At 42.6% G+C, this 19,974-nt stretch overlaps 1 protein-coding gene across 1 annotated transcript in view; it reads left to right on the forward strand.

The window, feature by feature from the left end:
• Positions 1-1,637: 1,637 nt before the first annotated feature.
• Positions 1,638-19,974, forward strand: part of Ttc33 (tetratricopeptide repeat domain 33) — a 45,294-nt gene continuing 26,957 nt past the window's right edge. The window contains exons 1-2 of the mRNA XM_050138961.1: positions 1,638-1,850; positions 5,066-5,287. Coding sequence (XP_049994918.1) covers positions 5,067-5,287 — 221 coding nt within the window. The 5' untranslated portion in view covers positions 1,638-1,850; position 5,066. The remainder of the gene's footprint in view (positions 1,851-5,065; positions 5,288-19,974) is intronic.

A 19,974-nucleotide genomic window follows, 5' to 3' on the forward strand; every position in this document is an offset into this window, starting at 1 on the left:
TCTTGCCAGGTACCACAGGCCTCATCTCAGAAGAACACTGTACCCCAGAGTTACACTGTAGGGGTGTGATGGAGGACTGCATCACTGCCATTGCAGCTTCGCATCCTTGCCTTCAACCAATGCAGCATCGTTTGTGAGAAATGGCAACATCTAAGAATGTTGGTGATGGATGATGGAAGGGTCTTAATTCATATAGGCTAAGAAACACTGGCTTGAATTTGTGAAGAGTTTTTTTTTTTTTTTGAGACAGGGTTTCTCTGTATCAGCCTTGGCTTTCCTGATACTCATTTTGTAGACCGGGCTGGCCTCGAACTCACAGAGATCCGCCTGTCTCTGTCTCCCAGAGTGCTGGGATTAAAGGTGTGTGCCACCATCGCCTGATATATATCTATCTACATATAAAAGATTTTATTAATTATGGATACAGTATTCTGCCTGTAGGCCAGAAGAGGGCACCAGATCTCATTATGGAGTGTTTTGCCTGCATATTAGCATGGAGGCCGGAGGTGGGGGGACAGATCCCTTAGCTGGAGTTATGGTGTGCTGCACAGACCTTGGAGTGTTGAGAACTGAGCCCTCTGCAGGAGCAGCAAGCCTTTACAGCCTTGAGTCAGTGCTTTTGGTGCCAGTGATGGGGGTAGGATTTTTCTTCCAGGGTATGTTTGATATTTCTGAGAGAAACAGTTTGTTGGTCCTGTTCGTGACTGGGGCATGGGGAGTGTTACTTAATGGCGTCTCAGCACCCTAAAATGTTTCTCCCAAAAAATAACTAACCGGTAAGAAATGCTAAGTGCTGAGGTTGAAGAAGCGTAGTTTCCAAAAATGGGTCTCCTCAGCATACACCAGTGTTAACATTTGCCTGTAATATTCTTGTAAGAAATGGCCCAGTGCTACTTGCACGCTGTGTTGTAGATTCTCACTTGGAAGTCTGCAGTTTAGCCTTGGCTCTCCCTGATCAGCTTGCGTCTGAGTTTTCAATTGCTGGGCTAAAACACCACGATCAGAGTCTACTTGGGGAGGAAAGGGTTACTTCAGTTTATAGTTCCACGTCGTAGCAGGAAGGCAGGGGCAGGAACTCAAGAAGGGCAGGAACTGGGAGGTAGGAAGGAATTTGATGCCCTGGTGGAAGGCTGCTTATTGGTTTGCTCCTCCTGACTTGCTCAGTTTGCTTCCTAATACCGACCAGGAACCACCTGCCTGGAGGATGAAACCATTTATCATGGGAGGGGTGGGGGTAGGGATGGGGTCCTCCCACACCAATCATTAAGACAATACCCCCACAGATTTACCTAGAGGCCAGTCTTATGAAGGCATTTTCCTAATTAAGATTCCCTCTTGCCAGCCATGTTTAGGTTTGTGTCAAGTTGACAAAAATTAGTCAGCGCAGGTCCCTTGAACTTGTTTCCAGCTCAGTTTTTTCCTCTTTTTTCTGCGTCTCACTGGCCCTCACCTGCTAGGCCTGGCTAGGCTAGTCTAAGCCCCTCACCTGATGACTGTGTGTATTACAAATGATTACTGCCCGAGCCTCCTGCCCCAAGTCAGCCACTCGCGGCTGCTGCTAGAGGGCGCGCTGGTCTGGTGGCCCTACTACAAATCCCATAGTACCTTGGGCGCCGCAGTGACTTCTGGGATCAGGGGGCTTGTTGAAGGTGCTGGCGGATAAGAAAGTCCTCTTCTTCTATCCGCTTTTCTGGGTTGTTCGAACGTCCCCGGACGACTTCATGCGTATTTAATTGAGAATTAAAACGCACAGGCAGGCAAGGTCTGTTAGGGGGCCGGCGGGATCATTTCTGCTTCCGGTGCCAAAGGGCACGTGGAATGTAAACACGGGACCACGGAGTGGCTTTCAGGTAACTGCGAGTAGGCGGTAGAAGACAGAGGGGAGGGAAGCGAGGCGAGAGGGTGCTGCGTGCGGGAGAGGGGGGCGAGCGCGGCCCGGTGAGGTCCACGGAGCCCGCAGGTTTGCTGCTGTCCCGGGCGCGGGGCGCGGTGGCCGGTGGCCTGAGGAGCTGCGGCTGCGGGCTCGTGGTTATTGTCGGCCTAGGAAGGGGAATGAATTCTCCTTTGGTAGCGTTTTGAGATAAACCGTGTCTTTTAATTCGTCTCTTCTCCGAATACGTCTCTTCTGCTCGGTGGGATGCTCTACGTCCCAGCCGGTGTTTTTCCATCCTGGGCGCCGCATCCTCTCACGCAGTCGGTGCAAGACAACGTTTACTCTGTCGCAAGCACCCGCCAGCTTGTGGCTGGGTCAAGTGTCAAGTCTAGCGATCTCTGTGGGGATCGTTGTACATAAATTTAGAACGCAGGTGCCATTGTTTAGAATTTTGATCCCACTCATTGATTCTGTAGAACATGTTGACTTTAACACCAGACTTGAATCGTGCATTAACGCGAAACCTGTACAGTTGTTTTTTTTTTTTTTTTTTTTTTTAACTCACTTGGCTTCTTAATCCTGGTGAAAAAAAGTGTTTAGGATCTTGGCGCCTTTTCCGTCCAAGTCCAGATCTACCAAAGCCCCTCTTGTTAGGGTTTTTTTTTTTTTAGTGATAAGCTAATTAAAAACACGATCTTAGAGGTACAAGGAACTAGTAGTTGAAAATGAAAACAGTCTAGTTGAGATGTAACTGGCATGTTATTACAATGCCCCTCATATAGATTGCGTGACTCGGTAGCCTCTATTGCGACACACACACACACACACACACACACACACACACACACACACGAGGGCCCTTCATTCTTTTTCTCCTCATCCAATCTTCAGCTTCTCCCAACAGATTTGACCAGTGATTGGTAATTGGTAAAGTAAGGTCCATTTGGGAAGTTGAAACCAGATAACGTGACCATCTTTGTCATTACTTTTGGGGATAGTCATAAAAGCAAGAGAGCAACCACCACCACCAGCTCCTCGCCTACTTCTGTTTTAGTATCTTTTGAAGGCACCCCAAGCATCCATTTCCCCAGGCTGTCTTCACCCTGTGCCTCTGGATTTGTGATCCATAGTAACCATTCTTCTATTTTTAGCCATTTCCTGGTCTCCTCCTGGGATATATAAAGTGATTTTTTCAGACAGAGGAAATACATTTCCCCATGACATGATGAAGCCAAGGAGGAAGTTCCCATTGTCCTAATTTCCTAGTGCAGGTTATACTCCACAATGCACTCAGGATTTCCCAAAATTCACTGCTCTGTGGAAAGCACGTGGTTTGCCTGCAGCCGCCCATGTGCTTGGTGCTTGCGGTGACCGGATGCGTTTTCTCTAGTGTAGTAACAGGCCTGTGACCCACAATTTTCTCAAGGCTGATAGTAACTTGGGATTTTGTGTGGGAATGGCTTTTATCCACCCTCACTTTTTCCTCCTCCTGTCTTTACTTATATTCCACTTCAGTCACGTGCATCAGTAACGAATCCCTTTATACTGCTAGGAACTTACCGTTGCCTGCCTGCCTTCCTTCCTCCCTCTCTAAATACCGATTGTTTGATAATTTCAAAAGACCTCTGATTTATTGCTTTTTGCTTGTCTCCTTAAGGTTACAGATTCCTCTAAGAATGGATAGAATCTTAGACACTCCTGAATATACACAGCATATAAGCTACATGGCGTATAAGATATGCAGTTATTTATTTATCTTGGTTTTTCAAGACAGGATTTTTCTATGTAACAGCCCTGATGGCCTGTATAGTGATATTTTGTTTGTGTTTTAATAAATAAAGCTTGCTTGAAGATTAGAGTGCAGAGCTAATCCCAAGACTCAAGGCTACCCTGAGCCACGCAAGATTGAATCTGTCTAAGAAGAGAAATAGAACTCACACAAAGGTGATCCCAGCCCTTGGAATCCCATGCCTTTAATCCCAGCACTAGGGAGGTGGAGACAGGAGTGATACGGCTGGGCAAAGAGAGGTATAGAAGGAGGAGGTGATAGCTCAGTGGAGTCTGAGGTTTGAGAGACACAGTGCAGTCTGGTTAGTCTGAGGATTGCCCCTTCAAGTCTCAGCACTGGTAGACATAAAAGGTCTCTCTAGTGGCTTACTGCTCTGCTTCTCTGATCTTCAGCTTTAGCCCAATATCCGACTCTTTATTTTGATTAATTAAGACCAACTAGAATTTGTGCTACAGTCCTGGAACTCACTCTGTAGACCAGGCTGCCCTTGAACTCACAGAGATCCACCTGATAATGCCCCACCCCCCCAAGTGCTGGGATTAAAGGCCTGGGACACCACTACTGGCTCGGATTCTTCTGTATCTTAAAGTCCACCTGTGTAGCTAGGGAATTACTGGATGTATTAGTTAATCCTGTCAGTGAGTACTGTTGAAGACTTTCAGTATTCATCTTTATTCTATCAGCCGCCCTTTCTTTTCCTTAGCTTTTGAATATCATGATAGATTTACAAAGCCATTATATATATATATATTTACTTACCCAAAAGTTTTGTTGAGTCATTACCTGTTTATATCTTTAAAAACTATTCTATAGCCAGGTGTAGCGGCACACGTTTGTAGTTAGCACATGGGAGGCTGAGATGGGAGGATCACAAATCCACTCTGAGCTAGAATTTTTAGTTCTAGGACAGCTGTATTCAGACTCTCATTCAATTTTATAATAAACACTTTGCTTGTAGTTCTTAAAGGAAAGGTTTTTTTTTTTTTTGGAAATTCAATCATACTATTAAAACAACTGAAAAACAGGAGTGACTTATATTGTCAGTTGTTCAGCCAGCGTTGTGGTTTATTCTTTCATCCAAACAGTTATGTTTTTCTTCAGGTTCTGCTTGCCATTGCCACATCTGATGTGTTACTATCCTGCTTTAATCTGTCGTGGGTTCTGTATAAATTGGCAGAGGCCTGTTGGGATCCAGGGTTAGTCTGCTAGAGCACACACATCCATTAGGCAATGAGGTAAACAATAGTGCCCAGGTGCTATCTATGAAGTCTTAGAGTTCTTGGTTATTCCCTTGATCCCTGAGGAGGTGCTAGCAAGGCTGTGGTCTCCTTGTGTCAGTCTGTCTCCACCTGGTCATTAGAGTACCTTTGCAGCATTTTAAAGCGGTTTCTGAAATTTTCCAGAATGGCTTCCTTTGGGTGGAAGAGGAAGATTGGTGAGAAGGTATCCAAGGCCACATCGCAGCAGTTTGAAGCTGAAGCTGCCGATGAGAAGGATGCGGCTGAGAACGAGGATGGGAGCTGGGTTCATGCCAGCAAACGGAGGAAGGAAACCCTCCAGGAAGGCTGCAAACTGAAGAGCAAGCAGCTGAAGGACGAAGGCGCTAATCTGGCTGAAAAGAAAAGGTATGCGTTTGGATGATGATGATGATGACTGATGGAGGCTAGTTTCCTTTTTCTGGTACATGGTCTCTAATGGAACAAAGAACTATTGTCTCAGATAGGGTTTCTATTGCTGTGATGAAACACCCTGACCAAAAGCAACTTGAGAAGAAAGGGGTTTATTTCTTCCTTCTCTTCTAGGTAACAATCTATCATTGAGGAAAGTCAGGGCAGGAACTCCAGGCAGGGACGCCAGGCAGGAACCTGGCGGCAGGAGCTGAAGCAGACTCCATGGAGGAGAGCAGCTTGCTGTCTTTCTCCTCTTGGCTTGTCCACCCTGCTTTCTTATATGATCCAGAACCACCAGTCTCGGGGCGGGGCACTACCCATAGTGATCTGGGCCTTCTCATATCAAACATCAATCAAGAAAATGTACCACAGGTTCTGGGTGGTGGTGATGCATGCATTTAATCCCAGCACTCAGGAGGCAGAGGCAGGTGGATTTCTATGAGTTTGAGGCCAGCCTGGTCTACAGTGTGAGTTCCAGCGTGAGTCCCACACAGAAACCCTGTCTCGAAAAACAAACAAACAAACAAAAATAGAAAATGTAGCACAGGCTTGCCCACAGGCCAATCTGGTGGGGGCATTTTCTCAATTGAGATTCATCCTCTTGCAACATGATTGTGGCTTGTGTCAAGTTGATATAAACTAGTCAGCACAGCTGTATCTTATAGATTCACGTTTTATATATCTGATTTCATTTTTAAAAAGAGATGTTTCAGGCTCACTTGCAAAATTCCCATTTTCAAGGAAAATGAGTGATAGTCACATTAAGAGATATCATAGAGATATGCAGCCATACTGCTTGCCATTGACTTCTTGTATACTTTTGTAAACATGGTGGGCACTCAGGAACCTGATAATAGTATCTTTTTTAAAACAATAATTTATTTAAATTTATTATATGTGCATTGTTCTGAAGTTGTCAGATCCCTGGAACTGGAGTTACAGATGGTTGTGAGTGGCCTCATGGGTCCTGAGAATTGAACCCGGGTCCTCTAGAGGAGCAGACAGTGCTCTTAACTGCTGGGCCATCTCTCCAGCCCCTGATAATAGCATATTTTATTTATAATTATATATATATATATTTTCCCTTATGTATCTCTTCTTTCTCCCTTCCCCCTATTGATTTCTTACTTTTTATCCTCTTTCCTTTGCTTAGCAATTTCAGTGGGAATGAAAATCCCTTCACAAGTCAGGGGAGAAAAGACAGATGTTTAATGGAGTATGTTGGAAAACAAGATCAGAAAAAGATAAAGGTGCACCTTTATTAATAATGCTACATAAGAGACAGGGCCTTGAAAACCTAAAGTCTAATCAAAAGGAAGATTGTCCTTATTTCTGAGATTAGGCTCCTATAACCCAGGTTGGCCTTGAACTTCTGACCCTCTTCCTGTCTCTACTTCCCAAGTACTGTGATTACACGTTTGCTCCATTCAATCTAGTTTTCTCTGGTGCTTGCAACAGTAGTCAAGCAGTTTATAAACTGGGCTGCACCTCCAGCCCTGTAAAGTGTAAATATAAAGTTTATAAGTAATGGAAGAAGCCTCAAGTAGGGAGAATATTTTTAGCAGTGTTTGAGTCAGGATGACTAGGTCTTATAGCTTAGGCTGGTTGGGGCTTGTGATCTTGTTTCTCCCTCCTGAGTGCTGGGGTCATAGGCAGGTGCCACCATTCACCGAACCATTACAACTTTTTTTTTTTTTTAATATTTATTTATTTATTTATTATGTATACAGTATTCTGTCTGTGTGTATGCTCGTAGGCCAGAAGAGGGCACCAGACCCCATTACAGATGGTTGTGAGCCACCATGTGGTTGCTGGGAATTGAACTCAGGACCTTTGGAAGAGCAGGCAATGCTCTTAACCACTGAGCCATCTCTCCAGCCCCCCTTCCCCTTTTTTTTTTTTTTAATATTTATTTATTTATTTATTATGTATACAATATTCTGTCTGTGTGTATGCTTGCAGGCCAGAAGAGGGCACCAGACCTCATTACAGATGGTCGTGAGCCACCATGTGGTTGCTGGGAATTGAACTCAGGACCTTTGGAAGAGCAGGCAATGCTTTTAACCTCTGAGCCATCTCTCCAGCCCCCCCTTCCCCTTTTTTAAAGATTTATTTTTATTTTATGTGTATGAGTTTTGCCTGTGTATGTATTTGTATACCAGGTGCATGCCCAGTATTCATGAAAGCTAGAAGAAACAGGAACTGGAGTAAGAGGCAGTTGTGAGCTGCAGTGTGGGTTCTGGGGACTGAACCTGGGTCTTCCTCAAGAGTGTCCAGTGCTCTTAACCACTGAGCTCGCTCTCCAGTTCCTCCATTAATTTTTAAAATTTTTTCTAATTTATTTATTTATTTTTGTGTATATGAGTTTTTTTTTGCCTACATGTTTGTATCTGTACCACATTTGTGCCTAGGTTCCTCGGAGGTTGGAAGAGCATGTTGGATCTTTTGGAACTGGCATTACAGATGTTTGTGGGCCAGCATGTGGGTCCTGAGACCCACACCTGGGCCTTCTCTAAGAGCACCTCTTAACCTCTGACCTTCTCTCGAGCCTCAGTGTTCCTAATAATTAAAAAAGTCATTATCCTATTTAATATGTACGGGTGTTTTGTCTGTTTGCATACATGTGTACCTTGTGCCTCAGAGTCTGGAGGAGAGCACTGGATTCCTTAGAACTGGAGCTGCAGATGGGTGTGAGCCTCCATGTGGGGCCTGAGAAAAGAGCTCTGGTCCTCTGGGAGAGTAGCCAGTGTTTTTAACTACTGAGCTGTCTCTAGTCCCAAGGATCCCTTTCTAAACATCTAAGAGTTTTAGAGAGTAGTTGCCAACTTTTCTTTTCTTTTTTTTTTTTACCTTTTTGAGACAGGCTTTCTCTGTAGCTTTGAAGCCTGTCCTGGAATTCGCTTTGTAGCTCAGGCTGGTCTCACACTCACAGAGATCTGCCTGCCTCTACCACCCAAGTGATGCATTAAAGGTGTGGTGGGTGCCATGCTTCTTCCCTTGTGTCTGTATTTAATTTATTCCTCTGGCTCACATACTTTTTGTAAATTGTTAGTTGGATGTAAAGATTTGATGGAGAGTAGTCATTTTTGGTAAACTTTGTGCTGGCTACCTCATCTTGTAGGGAGATAAGTAACATGGCCTTCTGTTGGAGCAGCTGTCAGAATGACATTGTGCCTATATCTGTTTGCTTTGAGAACTATTCAGAGATACGTTTAATTAAAATCTTTTTATTTTGAAGCTGAGGTGGTATCTCAGGTGGTAACTTGCTCGCCATACAAACTTGAAGACTGGGGTTTGATTCCCCAGCACCTACATAAGCAGCTGTTTTGTGAGAGATAAAACACACACATGTGTGCACACATGCATGCCACACGCGTGAGCCTGCTTACCTCACCTCAGATCGGGAACCCGAGACAAACCAAAGGACAGATACCACCAAAATCTAGCTTGGTGAACCATGAGTTTCATAGGAGTTACAGAAATATGGGTGAGGGGTTACTTACAGGACTAAAGGCAAAATGACTCAAAGAAAGCTGCATCATCAAAGCCCACCCCCGCATGGGTGACAGCTCACAAAGCTAGGAAGCTGGAGCACACTGCACAGTCCACAGGCAGCTCAAAAGTTTGGAGAATGTTTTTTCTAGGGGCCTCGGTTGGTTTAAGCCTCTTCCAGGTAGCTCTGCTAGTGTCTGCTTCCAGGCCGCTGGTCTGGTCTCAGAGTCTTGGCAGACTGACTTGTCTGAGAGGGACTCTCAGCTTTAATTACTTTCTCTGCCAGGAAGGGGCCTAGGGGATCTGGTCAGTTTCAGGGACTTCCTGAGGCTATTTCGAGTGGTTTACCTTCCTGCTTACAGTCCTTCCCTGCAGCACGAAAGGTTTGAAACTTGGAGGAAACTGTCACTCAACAGTCATATGTCCTGGCCGGAGGTAGAGATAGAAAGGAAGGTCATTGGAGCTTGCTGGCCACATCAGTGAAGTCTTAGTGCGAGACCCTGTCCCAGAATTGTGATGGAGGAACAGTATCAGTGCTTGAGCCTGTGGCCTCCATCATGTGCACATACACACATGAGTATACACCTGCACACGAGTCGCATGAACACCCCACTACATACATATAAAGATAAAGAGTTGTTTTCCTTTTTCTTTTCTTTTTTTTTATGGATCAAATCTTGGTCATTTTTCCTTGGTGAAGAAAATACCTTAGAAAACTTAGTGTTATTATTCTGACAACTTTTGATATGTTTTCACTTACTGTGATTCTTATAAGATGTATAAGTGACCAGAAGGAGTAATATCTAGTTTTTACTGTATGTATTTTTTGGCTAGGGCCTTTTGCATGCTAAGCTTGTGTTACACTCCCGAACTGTACCCTTACCCTAAGAGTGGTATCTGTGAGATAGAACGCTGCTCATATCACCTCAAGATGTGATAAAGTTCGGCCTGTGTGCTGCTGACTATCATCCGTGTGGTGTGAAAAGTTTGATCAATTTACCAGGGGCCACACCCTTAAAAAAAAACGACTTTTTTCCCCAGCAGATACTAGTTGCCAATATCCAGTAGCTCCTTAGCTAGGAGGTAGAGATAGGCGATAAGAGACGGGGGAGACGGTCCAGTCAGTAAATGCTTAATTCAGTTTGGCTTCATACTCTTACAGACAAATATGCATGCACAGCCACACACATTCATGTACATGTATGTGTTGGGATTCCGTCTGACCTGAGCCTGTGCGCGTCTTAAGCATGCTGTCATAACTGCCATGAGTAGTGTTGAGAAGACACTGCTGCCTGTGTCATCTCCATACCTTAGACATTCTACTCCCTTTCTGCTGAGAACCCGGGCCTTGTCGGCAGCAGGCAAACTAAAGGAAAGCTTTGATTTTCTTCCTTCTTTTTTCTTTGAACTGGTAAAAAAAAAATGATTTTGAGGTATTTTTGCCAGTTATTTTTATAATAAATGAGTCAACTGAGGCAGTAATATACTAGTTTCTAGGTCTGCTTTTATTTTTGATTCTTGGGGAATCTTTTCCTATATTTTAACAGAAAGCATAAGTCGCGCATCAACTATGTTAGCATATCAAATTGCTAGGGACAAAAAGGTAGAAATAAATAGCAATCAACATAAATCAAGTTTTTATTTGTATTTCTGTCTGTCTATCATCTATTTGTTTATTTTGAGACGCCCTCACTTTATAAATATAGCTTTAGCTGGCCTGTAACATGCTATGTAGACTGATCTGGCCTCAAACTCATAGAGATCCTCCTGCCTCTGCTTCCCGAGTGCTGGATTAAAAGTGTGTGCCATCACACCCGGCTTTTGTTTTTGAGATAAGGTTGTGTACGAGGCAGGATGATCTCACACTCAGGTCAGTTCTCCTCTTGTAGTTTGCAGATTGCTGGAAATACAGGCGTTAGCCATCATGCCTGGCTGACTGCAGTTAAGATCTTAACAGCAGAATACTAGGTCGTGATTGTTGTTTGTGGTGCTTTAGGGATAAAGAGTTTTCTCTTGCTAAACTTTGCAGATTGACCATTGGGTCTTAGAAGAAAACCATTTTCAAGTTTTTCACATTTATGAAATTGCTTCTAGAACATCTATTAAAACATCTTTAGAAATTTTAGTAAACTCCTGGTAAAGTTCATTCATTTCATTGTGTTGCCTTTTCTCAATACCACAGTAATGTGCAGAGGGAAAAGCCATTGATTACTGTCAGGACATTCCTGTAGGATTTTCTGAGGTTTCAGCTTTAAAGGTAAACAAAATAATTCATGTTTTCTGCCCACATTGGAGCATTGAGTCACATCACTAAAATCAGCTAGGCTGCATGCCTGGTTTTGAGTGGAGAACACTTTAGAAATATGAAGGGTTTTTTTCCCCTGTTAGCATAATATAGTATAATTTAGAATTATATAGGATATTTGGAAAATAAGGAGCATTAAGGAAATCTAGTGGAATTAAGTAATTTGGCTATTCAAAGCCAAGCAAAGATAGAAGTAATAGTTTAAAATGCCTAAAGCATGCTGAAGTTGTTTAAAAGCAATGTAAGGAGCAGCATTGAAATTGAAACTAAAAACAACCTCACTGCCCAGCATCTTCCTATCAAAGCAGCTTTACAGTTTTCACTGCCTCACGCCACACTTGCCTTGCGTTTCTTTTTTTTGTTTTGTTTTTTGTTTTTTTGTTTTTTCGAGACAGGGTTTCTCTGTGGTTTTGGAGCCTGTCCTGGAACTAGCTCTTGTAGATCAGGCTGGTCTCAAACTCACAGAGATCCGCCTGCCTCTGCCTCCCGAGTGCTGGGATTAAAGGCGTGCGCCACCACCGCCCGGCTTGCCTTGCGTTTCTTTGTCGACACAATTTCATGTGTGTGCATACATGTACATTCATATATGTGACTGTGTATGCATGTTTGTCTGTGTGAGTGTAGAGCCAGACTGAATTAAGGTCCTGCTGCCTGTTCGACAAGCATTTACTGACTGAGCTGTCTCCCCCAGCCTTTCTTCACCATAGTTCTTCTGTGACCATGTGAGGAGCTCTTTTCTCCCCTTTCTGGTGTTTTCCTGCCCCTTCTGCCCATGTCTGTTCACAGCTCCTTTCTAGTAGGCAGTCTGTTCTGCTGTAGCACCCTGGGCTCCCTCTTCCCTGCTTCTTGGTAGGCAGTCTGTTCTGTGGTAGCACTCTGAGTACCCCCCCCTCCAACATTTTTTTCCCTTTTTGTATTTCTACTGTTTTGAAGTTACTTTAAATACTAAGTTACTTGTTTATATGTCCTTGTGATTTTCTTTTGTTTTTTTAAATCTTTATATTTTCTCACTGAGTTTTATTGAGCATATAGAGTTATCTGAATATATTAATATGGCCTTATTCAAATAGGTTACTATTATCTCTTCTCTAGTGAAGGTTTCATTCTTTAGTATCTGTCTTTTATGGCTTGTTTGATCATAACAAGACTACTCTTTTCTGCTTTATTTTTAAATTAATTTCATTTTTAAATTTATTTAATTTTTCCCACTCGGGTTAGTTTCCCCTACCTCCTTCCTCTCCTCCCAGTTCCTCCCTGCAACCTCATTCCCTCTCCCCATCTACTCCTTCTCCCTTTTTTTCAGAAAAGTGCAGGTCTTCCATGTATATCAACCAGCCACAGTTTATCAAGTTGCCGTGAGACTAGGCACCTCATTAATGCTGGACAGGTAACCCAGCAGGAGGAAAGGGTGCTAAGAGCAGGCAGCTGAGGCAGAGACAACTTCTGCTCCTGCTGCCAGGAGTCCCACAGGAAGATGAAACCACACAACTGGAAGACATGTGCAGAGGGCCCAGGTCAGTCCCATGCAGGTTTTCTGGTTGATGGTTCAGTCTCTGTGAGTCCCCATGAGCCCAGTTCAGTTGACTTTGTGTGTTTTCCCGTGGTGTTCTTGGCATCTCTGGCTCCTATAATCCTTCATCCCTCTTTCCCACAAGATTTCTCAAGGCCCCCCGAATGTTTGACTGTGGATCTCTGCATCTGTTCCCATCAGGTGTTGGGCGAAGCCTCTCTGATGACAATTAGATCATGCATAATCAGGAGTATAACAGAATATGATCAGGAATCATTTCATTAACTTTTGTTTTCTTTTTTGCCAGTCATGTTTGGTTCTATCCTAGGTCTCTGAGCTGTCCAGCCTCCAGTTCCTAGCCCTCCAAGCGTTTTCAAGAGTGGGTCTCAAATTGGACCAGTCATTGGCTGGCCTCTCCCATAATTTCTGTACCACCTTTGTTCCAGTATATCTTGTAGACAGGGCAAATTGGAGGTCAGGGGTTATATGGCTGTGTCGCGGTCCCAGTCATTTCACTGGCAGTCTTGCCTGGTTACAGGAGATGACTGGTTCAGGCTCTGTGTCCCCCGTTGCTAGGGGTCTTAGCTAGGGTCACCCTCATGGATTCCTGGGAGTTTCCATTGAACTAGGTTTCTATCTTACCCCAGAGATGTCCCTGATTCCAGCTGGCAAGACTACTCTTAGATTTATTTTGCAATTTGAATTTTTTCCCTATAGTACTAATGATTCTTCATGATAGAAGACTGAGTTACTTTCTGTTCATCCCCAAGGTAGTTTTTTGCTTTTAAGACAGGCTACTTAATATAGTAGTTAAGAGTATGGATTTGAAGTCATTTTACATCCATTCAGATCCTACCCTAATAATCATCTCTTTCTGAATAAGTTTTGGGCAGGTCATTAGCTTCTCTGCCAGTTTCTGGTTTCCTCCTATATAAATGATGATACATGTCTTAAAGATTATTGAAAGATTATAGAGCAAGTCCATGTAAAGAGAATGTAGCATGTTATGTCACCCCTAAGTAAATGTGTGGTAGAATCTCTGTATTAGGATTTTACGTTACTGGTTTCTATCATGTATTGCAAAGCTTTCCAGGAGTTTGTTTCTCCAGATACTTGTAGACTTATTTCTAACTAGGATTTGCCTTCTTAAGCTCCCAACATTTTAAAATTAGTATATAGTGTCAACCACTAGATGGTGATACTTGCATAGCTAAGTGACTGGTTTTTCTTTGTTCTTGTGGCACAGGTGTATATGTGTGTGAAGGCCAAGAGTAATTAGAATTCACTATGAACATCATTTAGGAAGGTATAATGACCGAAGTGACTTTGAGTGTTTTCACCATGTGATGCATAAGCTCTGATTCCAACCTCAGTGTATTTAAAGTCAGTGACTTTGCTTCACATCTCTAGAAAAAAAAAGTGGATGTAGTCAGTGTGGTGTGCTTATTTTCCTACTCTGATGTCCTTCAATGTATCTGTAGAGTATTTGTCTTTACTCTGCTGTAAGGAATACAAATTCTCATGAGGGATCCACGTTCTCACTTATGCACCGGGATTCATCCCTTCTTGCCTTTGCAGGAACATTTCCCTAAATATCTCCCAGTGTCTTTGTGTCATCTGTTCCTCCCTCTTATGCCTTCTCTAACTTACTGACATGCTTTAGAACAAGGCATATTTGATGCCACACGTTCTAGCAATTCTTGGATCACTTTTGCTACAAACTCATTTTCCTGATGTAGTATCCTTTTTGACTATTCAGATTCTGTTCCTGTTAATCCACTGAAACAGTCATTCATACATACATACAACTGTCATACAGACTGAGCAGGTTATATTTAGAAACACACACACACATACATGTATACATTTAACAATGAAAAAAGAGCATGAACAAGAAGGCCTATGAAGAGAGCAAGGAGCGGTATATGAGGGTTTGGAGGGCAGATAAGGAAGGGAGAAATGATGTAGTTATAGTCTCACGAATAAAGAAAAAGTGTTCCTAAGCTCATGGTGCCTCGGATTCTCTCTGTAGTGAGGCTGGCCTTGAACTCTTGATCCTTATGCTGTCACCTGAGTCCTGGGATTGCAGGCATGTGCCATGATGCTTGGTTATTTTCGTTCCTTAAACTTGTGTAGTTTCCTTCATTTAGTGTTTGAATGTTGACAGTGTCAAATATCTGTGTCCGTGTTATCCTCCCCAGCTGTTGAAGTGTCTTTGTACCTACTTGGATATGTAAAATGTATCAGACTTAACAAAGCAGAGAACATCTGAGTTTTTACCCAAACATCTGCTGCTTTCTTGTAGGTGAAAGGCACTTGCATTTTCCCCAGTTGCCTGTTAGGAGTCAGCTCTGCTGGCTTACTCCCCCTTGTAGAGCTGTTCTGTCCCACTGGCCTGTAAGTCACTGTTGCCTGACAGTTCTCTGTCCCTGTAGCCATGCCTTTCTGGCGCCGTTATAGACTAGTGAGCCTCTCACTAGTCCATAATGTAATGTTGATAGAAAGGCCACCACCCCTTGAGACTGACGAGATGAGACTGACTTGGTGAGTTCTAGAGAGAGTGGTGGGTTAAGGCTGTATGGAAGAGGCTTTGATTTGTGGGAGAACAGCATATGAGAAAGAGCCTGTAGATTACCTCCCTCACCCCAGTACATGGACTGCTTCCAATGCACAGTGATTTCATAGGTGTCTTTGAAGAAGTTTCTCAAGAGAGTGGTCATCTAGTTTATTTGTAGAGCTGTTGGCATCTTCTTATAGACCTTGTATTTATCCTTCTTTCCTTTGCCCTGGCCCCCATCTTGCTTACTTGAGATCCCAGTTAAGTTAGCCAGCAAGCTTTGACCACGGACTTCATTCTAGATTCCTTTCTTTCCTTCACTCCTCACGCCCAGCCCATGTTGAGTTTCCTACACCACATATGCTCTCTGACTCACTTTCAGTTTTCTCTTCAGTTATCCTGGTCCATTTGGTAGTTACTTTGTCACTGAATTTCTTAATAAACCTGCATTGTTTTCCTGATATCTGGATAAGTTTTTATATCCTAATAATTTATTCCTCTCCCTTGATCTTGAAATCTTTTAGAAGTGTAAATTATGTCAGTGTTGATAAAACCTATGAAATCTCCATCACACCTACATTAAATCAACCCTTCCAGCCATAGCCTGTTAGGTTTCTCTGTGATCATGGCTTAACCTACTTCTCTAATATTGCTTTCCCTTTCTTTATAATATAACCATACTGGTTTGACTTTTCTGTCCCCTTAACATGGAGGTCTTAGTCCTTCTTGGGTTCTTGCCTTTGTCTGGAATAGAGTTTCTCCAGATTTTCAGATTGTTGTCCTCTCTTGACATTTCCGGCCTCAGTTCAGATGCATTCCTAAGAGGAATCTCCTGTTCTTCCATTGTCTCATTGTGAGAAGACTCTTGGTTTTAAATCATATATACATTTAGACCTTGTCTTTTTCTCCATGTCCCCTTCTTCCCATATAGTATTTAGAATGTTCTAGAGGAATAGTAGAGACCTTCATATCTTGTAGAATGCAGCATTCTCAGTATCTAGAATGCTACCTCACCCAGAGAAAATGACCTATAAATATTTATAAAATATGCCATTAACTAAATAGCTCATTAGATTTGAGCAGTAGTAAATTAGAAATGTAATTGGGAGCAAAGGAACTGACCACTGTGACATTTCCATCTGGTGAGTGAGCATGCTAGCTGACTGAGTTGGCTTGGTCACCAGCTGTTCTTTGCTTTGTTGTGGGGCATTATCTCACCCTGCCCTGTGTAATCCCTGAGCTGTTCTCTCTGCTTCCTTCCTTGTGCTAAATTAGTTCCATGCTCTTAAGGCTGCCTTTAAACTGGCTGAATCAGACTTCAGTCATTTATTAACCACAGTGACTTTAAACCAAGTTTTTATCTTTTAATGTTTCCTATCCAACAGCTGCAACAGGGCTGTGTCTTTGCAGTTTGTTCCAGACTGAAGTTGAATTAGAAGATAGGCCATGGGGTTGGGAGAGACCATCGATTAACTTATTAGGTGCCAACTTTCTAATGCTTCCCAAGTGGAGGAACTAAGTGGTGCCACCATTTACCTGTAGGGCAGGGAAATGAAGCAGAGTGGGAGGGAGCCCAGCGGTCTGCCAGGAGTGAATTACTTTTCATTGCTTGCTTCACTTTAACCACTGGGAGCCAGCTCATTTGCTCTTTAAATATTTGTGTACTTAGGCAAGAAAAGACTCATCTGGAAGTTTTTTTTTTTTTTTTGGTTTTTCGAGACAGGGTTTCTCTGTGGTTTTGGAGCCTGTCCTGGAACTCGCTCTTTAGACCAGGCTGGTCTCGAACTCACAGAGATCCACCTTCATCTGGAAGTATTGATTGTATTTTCAAAATAAAAGTGCTGGGTGAGGAGAAGACATGCTTTTCTTTTTGTTTTGCAATTTGTATTCCATACAGATCTGTGGGAGGTGTGTTTGCACATGTACATGTCTCTGTGTATAAGCATGCGTGCATATCCGTCTAACGCAGTAGGAGGAGTTGTGGTTAGTGCTCTCTTCAATTTCTTAGTTTATCTTGCTCTTTGTATATGGACAACTTTCTTGGATGATAGGATAAACCATCTTCCTTCTCAGCAGTAGGGTCAGTGACATTTTTGGGCAGGACAACCCTCTGTAGTACAGGATTGCTGTTTTCCTTACAGGCTATGGACATCCTTGGCTCTGTGTGGCTCATGGCACTAATTCCTTAAACTCATAGTGACAGTTGAAAATACCTCTCTGAATTCCCATAAATGACACCGTGTTGAGTTGTAATAACTGCCTCTAGTTTATTCAGGCAGAGTGTAGAATTTAAAGTAAAAAGAATATTTGGCTAACATGACAAACTTTCATCAGTAGCCGAGCCAGGCAGAGATTGGTGAGCAAACCATTGCTTGTTTTTGAAACCAAAATGTTTTATTCTGACAGAGCCATGGTCATATTTGCTCATGTCGTGTCTGTTTATGGCTGATTTTATGGCACAACGGTAGAACTGAGTAGTTGTGACAGAAACTACAGTCTACAAGTCTACAAAGCCCACAAAGTCTACAGTATTTGCTAGCTAGGGCTGTCACCCTGTCATCCCTGCTCTAGAGACCAGAGTCCTCCAGGGAGCTGAAAGGCTGGAAAGATGCTTGGAACCTTGGACATCCAAGAGCTAAGGCCTCTCTGTCATACCTATCTCCCTGCCCTCCTGCCTTCCTCTTTCTCTTTCTCCTCTTCGCCCTCTGTCTTCTCTTCTTATCTCTAATCACAGTTCTCTAGTCATAGGATCCCTTTTACTTTCTATTACTGAAATAATGAGATGGGATAAAGTAAAAATTAAAATTACTTACTTTATTTCAGGGAAGAACTTGTTTTAACTCCCCCTCATCACTTCCTGTCCTTTGTTAGCGTGTGTTCCATGCTTCTCTCCCCTTTAGAAGTCTCACGGGACAGGTAGGAAAATTGGGGTAGATGGCGATGAAGACTGGGATTTTAGTGTCTTCTACGTGCACAGAAATTTTCTGTGGCTTAAAAGAATAGTTAAAAAAAAAAAAAAGAAAGGAACAAAACACCTACTCAGGCTGATGTGGTGGCACAGTCAGGAGGAAAAGGCAGGCAGACTTCAGAGTTCACAGCCAGCTTGGTCTACAAAAGCAAGTTCCAAGCCAGCCAGGGTTACAGAGTGACGTCCTGACTCAAAACAAACCAAAAATCAAACCTACTCTGATTTCCAAATTAATGAAAAAGTATACAGAAGGACTAGAAAAACTGGGAGACATTGTTGAGGTAGCTGTAGAAGGCACTGTGGGTTTGTAAGAGCTACTTTACTCACTAGCTTTGGCAGGTTTCATCAGTGTAGCTTGGGACTGGTCTTGTAGTCGCTCTCAGCCTTTGCTCTTTAAAAGGAGAGTGAGTCATGCCATTTTATAGGACTTTGAATAGTAAAATCAGCTGTATGTTAAATAATTGTATTATCTCTATCCCTTTCCAGAAAGTCATAAAACATAATATACATTAAAAAGTAAAAAAAAAAAAAACTATAATATACTTTAAAAATGAGTTACTATGGAGTCAGTCAAGTGGTACTCATGGCTGGTGATTTGAGCCACCAGGAAGAGCAGAGTATTTTAATTTACTAGAGACTTCTTTATATATTGATAGATGAAGAGGGGAAAGACAGTCTGATGTGGTGTTCATTAGGAGCTCTTTGAAAAGACATAATATATGGCTGGCTTCAGGGTAAAACTCCAGCTGAGCAGAGCAGAGATGGGGTAGGCCGTATAGACAGAAGATTGGGCAGAATGGAAGTGCTAAAGGAACGGTATTTGCTACCACTGTATCTTAGAACATTTATTGCTGTAGTATTTGCAGGCAAAGGAAGGCTCGTTGTGAATTCCAGAGAGGGAACAGAACTTTGCAGATTCCAGCTCCTCATGTTGTCAGGAGTTATACACTAACATTGTTTGGCAAGGCCTGGGATTACTCGGTCTACCTAAAGAAGCACAAGCACTTAATATTCGTGTGATGCTTTTTGGATAAGTCATGCAAACTTAGTGCATAATGGTACCAACAGAGTATTTGATACTGTATATACCATTTGATACCATATATATGCATGTATATATGTGTGTATGACCTCACACAGGTATAGATAACCAGAAACTGGTGCTGTTTCTGGCTTTTGCCTGGCTCATGTTTCCCTCTGTTTTCCATTTCATACAGCCACATTTCTGATGTTCTGCACTGTACATTATGCTATGTATGGATTTTGTATTGTAAGTTTCTGGATGGAATTTACTAATCTTCTGCTTAGGATTTTCATATTCATTTGATAGAGGTGAAATCTTTAGGACAGATTCGCTCTTATAACAAAAATGCGACTTCCATCTATTGTTAAATTCTCTAAATAAGTGGAAGTGATGGTAGGACCCTGAGCTCCATCACTAACCCAGGTTAAAGTTTAATTATGAAATTTAACACTTCAGATTAGGTAGAAGCAGCAGGTTTTTGGCCTATTCTATATCATCCCATGCTATAACATAAAGACTCTAGACTACTCTTGTATCTATCTACCTTTCTTCTCCAGGAATGATGATTCCTGTTAGGGGAGATGAGTACCAATGCCACTGCCTGAATAGATTAAAAAAATTTTTTTTTTTTTTTTTTTTTTTTTTTTACATATGGACCACAGTTTCCCATCCCTCCTAGCCTCTCAGTGTCTTTTCCCCCTTTCCATGTACCCTCTTTTCTCTACTCCTCTTCCGTTCAGAAAGGGGCATGTCTCTCATGGACTTGAACAAAGCATGGTGCATCAA

This window comes from Alexandromys fortis, unplaced genomic scaffold, assembly GCF_014885135.2.
Source record: "Alexandromys fortis isolate MF-2015 unplaced genomic scaffold, M_Fortis_MF-2015_v1.1 scaffold_37, whole genome shotgun sequence".
Classification (NCBI taxonomy): Eukaryota; Metazoa; Chordata; class Mammalia; order Rodentia; family Cricetidae; genus Alexandromys; species Alexandromys fortis.